This window comes from Lampetra fluviatilis, chromosome 14, assembly GCF_964198595.1.
Source record: "Lampetra fluviatilis chromosome 14, kcLamFluv1.1, whole genome shotgun sequence".
Taxonomy (NCBI): Eukaryota; Metazoa; Chordata; class Hyperoartia; order Petromyzontiformes; family Petromyzontidae; genus Lampetra; species Lampetra fluviatilis.
The window spans coordinates 3,003,981-3,008,154 of record NC_136288.1 but is presented as its reverse complement, the minus strand read 5'-3'; the positions used below and the strand labels follow the sequence as shown (position 1 = coordinate 3,008,154).

Here is a 4,174-nt window from a genome sequence, read left to right as displayed (position 1 = left end):
CTTCTGGAAGAGCGCGAGAATACCTAAGCTGACAGTGGGCGACAAGGGGCCGTCCATAAATGACGTCACGCGATTTTGGACGATTTTAGACCCCCCCTTCGTCACACGGCGACACAAAGTGTCAGACCCCCCCTCAAATATGACGTCACAAAGCTCTGTCCCCCCCCCCCCCCCAAAAAAAAAAAACCATGCTTCAAATCGCTTTAAACTATGGTCATTGTAGTGCGTATTTAATGTGCCGCTGGACTCTGATGTTGTAGGAGAAAACATTTATTAAAAAGTCTATTTCATTAAGTAGAACGTGTTGTTTATATATATTTATTTAAAGTTGCACATTTTGATTTGACGTCACATTCCTCAACCCCCCCCCCCGTTCGTCACACATCGTCACAAATGTCTGACCCCCCCCCCCCTAGGTGCGTGACGTCATTTATGGACGGCCCATAATACAAAAAAGTAAAGGTGAGGTCGTAGCCATCTTCACTTTTTAGGGGCAAATGTGAACCTAACCGCGACTAACAAACTGCCATAATTACTTGAGTGTCAGTACCGAGTTGATGTTTAAAGTGTTGGGCATTTAAAAAAGCAACGGATACAATATAAGTGTTGATTAACATGTAGTGGAAATTACGCATTTGGACAGCATTTTACCTTCTTTCAATTACCCGCTTGACAGTGCAGCTTCAAGGATGAACAGTCTGTCTTGCATCCTGCTGGTCATCACAATCACCCCCGTCTTGTCCTCCCCCTCCAACCCCCTTGAAAACACTCACAGTTGCAGAGAAACCTCGCTGCACCTCGTCAGCCAGTCTTGCACTCGAGGAGCTTGAGAAAGCTCCGGCGAAAGCTCTCGTCTAGGAAGGCGTACAGCAGCGGGTTGAGGCAGCTGTTGGCGTAGCTCAGGCTGATGATGAAGTACGACACGGCGATGACCATGGGCGTCTCGTTGAGGTCCACCGCCAGCGCCACGACGGTGCTCAGGTGGTAGGGAGTCCAGCAGAGCAGGCACACGCCCAGCACCACGGCCACCATCAGCGTCACCTTGCGCTTGGCCTTGTCGAGGGCGCGCGCGTTGTTGGAGCTCAGGCGGAGGCCCCTGAGCTGGCGCAACATGGAGGTGTAGAGCGTGCAGATGGTGGTGACGGGGAGCACGAAGCCGGCGATGAGCGTGTAGGTGCGCACGGCGCGTAGCCACTCCGCCTCGGGGCTGGGCAGCTCCAGGCCGCAGCGCGTGCGCCGCTGCGAGTCGACGATGCCGTTGCTAGCGAACACCACGAAGGGCAGCACCACGAGGCTCACGAGCGCCCAGACGGCGCCGCACACCCACTTGGCCACGGCGTAGGTGCGCCACGTGAACGAGCGCGACTTGACCGTGGCGAGCACCACGAGGTAGCGGTCGATGCTCATCACGGTTAGGAAGTAGATGCTCGTGAACATGTTGTAGTGGTCGATGGCGACGATGAGCTTGCACATCGCCTGCCCGAAGGGCCACTCGAGGAGCAGGTGGTCGGCGATGTTGATGGGCAGCACCAGGGTGAAGAGCTCGTCGGCGATGGCCAGGTTGAGAATGAACATGTTGGTCACCGTTCTCATCTTGGGCGCGCGCAGGATCACGTAGATTACGGCCGTGTTGCCCAGGAGGCCCACGGCGCAAATGAACGAGTAGATGATGGGGACGACCACGTAGAAGTTGTGCTGCCCTTCTAGCTGCTGCGTGGCGTTCATCGCCACATCGCTGATGTTCACGTCTGGGTCCGACATGTTGAGAACTAGAGCCATGGTCGCCCGTTTCTCTTCTGCGATGCCACGTTTGGCCCAGACGCACGGTGAGGCTCTCTTTTGAGATTAACACGATCTATTTTCTGTGCCGTCTGCTGTCATCTGATATGTCATATGGCGCGGTTGCAGCGAGCACATTGACGTGGGGATAATTCATCGGAGTATTTTAAATTAATATTTAGCTTTCTATCCATATGTAGTACTTGACCATAATGCGCAAACTTTCAAAAAATCGTCATAAATATGGCCACAAAATGTTACCCTTTTCCAAAATAGCACTCTCATTGAGATGAATGCATTTTTTTCCTTCAAAATAAAAATCTCTCTCGGGTATTTCTTTGCAGGGATGAGCCGAAGCCTCTTCCTTGATTGACCCTTGTGCTGTAACCAACAGAAGGGATAAAACATATATAGTAGAACGCCCTGCCTTTTATACACACAGGTGCACCGCAAACCATGAACCAATTGCATTAGAGTGGAAAGGCGCATCCAGAGAAGTAACTGAACAGTCTCTCTCCTAAACACGTCGTTCAATTATCGCGTAATTGTCACAGTGGGCACAGGCAAAGTAAGGAACGTTTGTAACGTCTGTGAATCATTTCAGGCGACTTGTCCGTGCCGAAAGAACAGGATAGCAAGCGATTCAACCGTTTACCTATTGACGCGCACACGTGTTACAAAAATGGAAAAAGATCACCCAGATCGCTTTTCTAGACTGCTGGGAGCAAGTGTTGTTCGAGAGAAACCCACTCAGGAGTGAATGACGCACGAGAAGTTGCTGTGATCAGCCCTGCATCTGGATGCCTCTTGCCTGCCCAACGCTGACGTTTAACGCAATGCAACCGGACATATAAGAAACCGAAGGGGCCGGTACAGATATTACTCCACACTTATGTTAGCTAGAGCTAGAAATCGAACTCAGGTCACCGGGTACATGGGGTGGGGTGATAAACAAAGCTCTGTGATGCACTAATTCACAAAATTAAAATGAACGGGTCTGTGTTTTTTTTCTTCCTCTCTCTCCATTTAGGTGACTGCGTATTTTTAGCACCTTGTCCAGATTTCATTAAAACAGTCGTTGATGCACGCAATCCTGCGGGAAAGATTGCGCGCTCAATTTCGGCACATCCGTCAGAAGTGGAATCAATACAGAGCAAAGTTGGCAATGTGCGGCAACTCGCAAGCGTTACAATCACAAATAATCTGGCGCATTCTTTCACGCAGGTTCTTAAAGTGAACAGAATGACACATGCTAATCTCTGCGAGCATTGGTAACAGATCCGTTTTCTCTTGCGACAACATTATAAACGGGACGATACGCATTCATGCCCACAACCGAAGGCGTTACGCAAATGACAAGCAGGTGGGAATTGATGAGACGTAACTCAAGCAAGGGTTGCTCATGGCCATCACCAAGGAATTTTAAACAGCTAAAAATAAGTGGCGCATTCCAGCAACGGGAAAAATGGAAGCAGCTACGCTCTTCCATAATTTGTCACGCTGGACTGAAGATCTTTGCACGCGCCCTGTTGCAATAAGGTTCATCACGCGTGTATGTATATATGTCGAACTTATTTCGCAACCGTACGTATCCAACCGTGCTGATCGTAGGTGCGGGGAACACAATGCTTGCAGGAGACCACGCGTAGTGAGTGGTGCGGCGTGGTGGACATGGGCCCCGGTGCAAGGAGTGATATAAAGAATGTAAATAAGCCCCCCTTGTCTAAATACACTCCCCCTTCGTGGCCCGGTGCCTTTGTCCCTGCAGCCCATGGACCCCATTGCAGATGTGCCGTCTCTTTACTTGACACCTACGCCACCGATGCCCAGGGCCGGATCAATGCACGGGGCTTTAGGGGCTGCGGCCTTCGCCAGCTGGAGGACCTCCAGAGATGAAGTGAAAAGTTATTTCATTTGTGAATGCTGAATTGTATTTGTTGTTAGCCTCGTAAAAATACATTTTATTTTTCTTTAACTTTGTTTTCCTTTTGAACATGGGGCCTACACGATCTTCATCCGGCCCTGCCGATGCCCAACATCCCAAAGCTTCGTCGAGAGCAGCAATTAAGAATGATACGTTATAATTATCTTCCACAGGCGTCGTTGAAGCTGTCACTTATAAGCTGTAACTCGCGAAGGCTGACAAGCAAAGCGCCATCGTTCATCGCTCGGACGAGCTTTCGCGTTGTGTCGCGCATTGATCGCACGATGTGCAATGTTTCGCTCCGCATGTGCACGCGTGCACACCTGCGCATAAGAATATCACCCTCACTGGGCACACGTGTATCGGCGTCTCATGTAAAATGTTTGCGTTTACGCTCTCTCGTGTATCGCCTCACACTCCTCCACCCTGCGTCCTCTACTCCCAACAAGCAAGCTCTGCTCCCATTTCAAT

The 4,174-nt window shown here is 50.4% G+C and overlaps 1 protein-coding gene across 1 annotated transcript; it reads right to left on the bottom strand.

The window, feature by feature from the left end:
• Positions 1-785: 785 nt before the first annotated feature.
• LOC144935731 (neuropeptides B/W receptor type 1-like) lies at positions 786-1,783 on the bottom strand. Its single transcript, XM_078862473.1, has one exon. The coding sequence runs from the start codon at positions 1,777-1,779 to the stop codon at positions 802-804; it is 978 nt and encodes a 325-aa protein (XP_078718599.1). The 5' UTR covers positions 1,780-1,783; the 3' UTR covers positions 786-801.
• Positions 1,784-4,174: the final 2,391 nt, after the last annotated feature.

Excerpts from the sequence above, each read along its gene's own strand:
- LOC144935731 (XM_078862473.1), bottom strand. The coding sequence starts at position 1,779 with ATGGCTCTAGTTCTCAACATGTCGGACCCAGACGTGAACATCAGCGAT.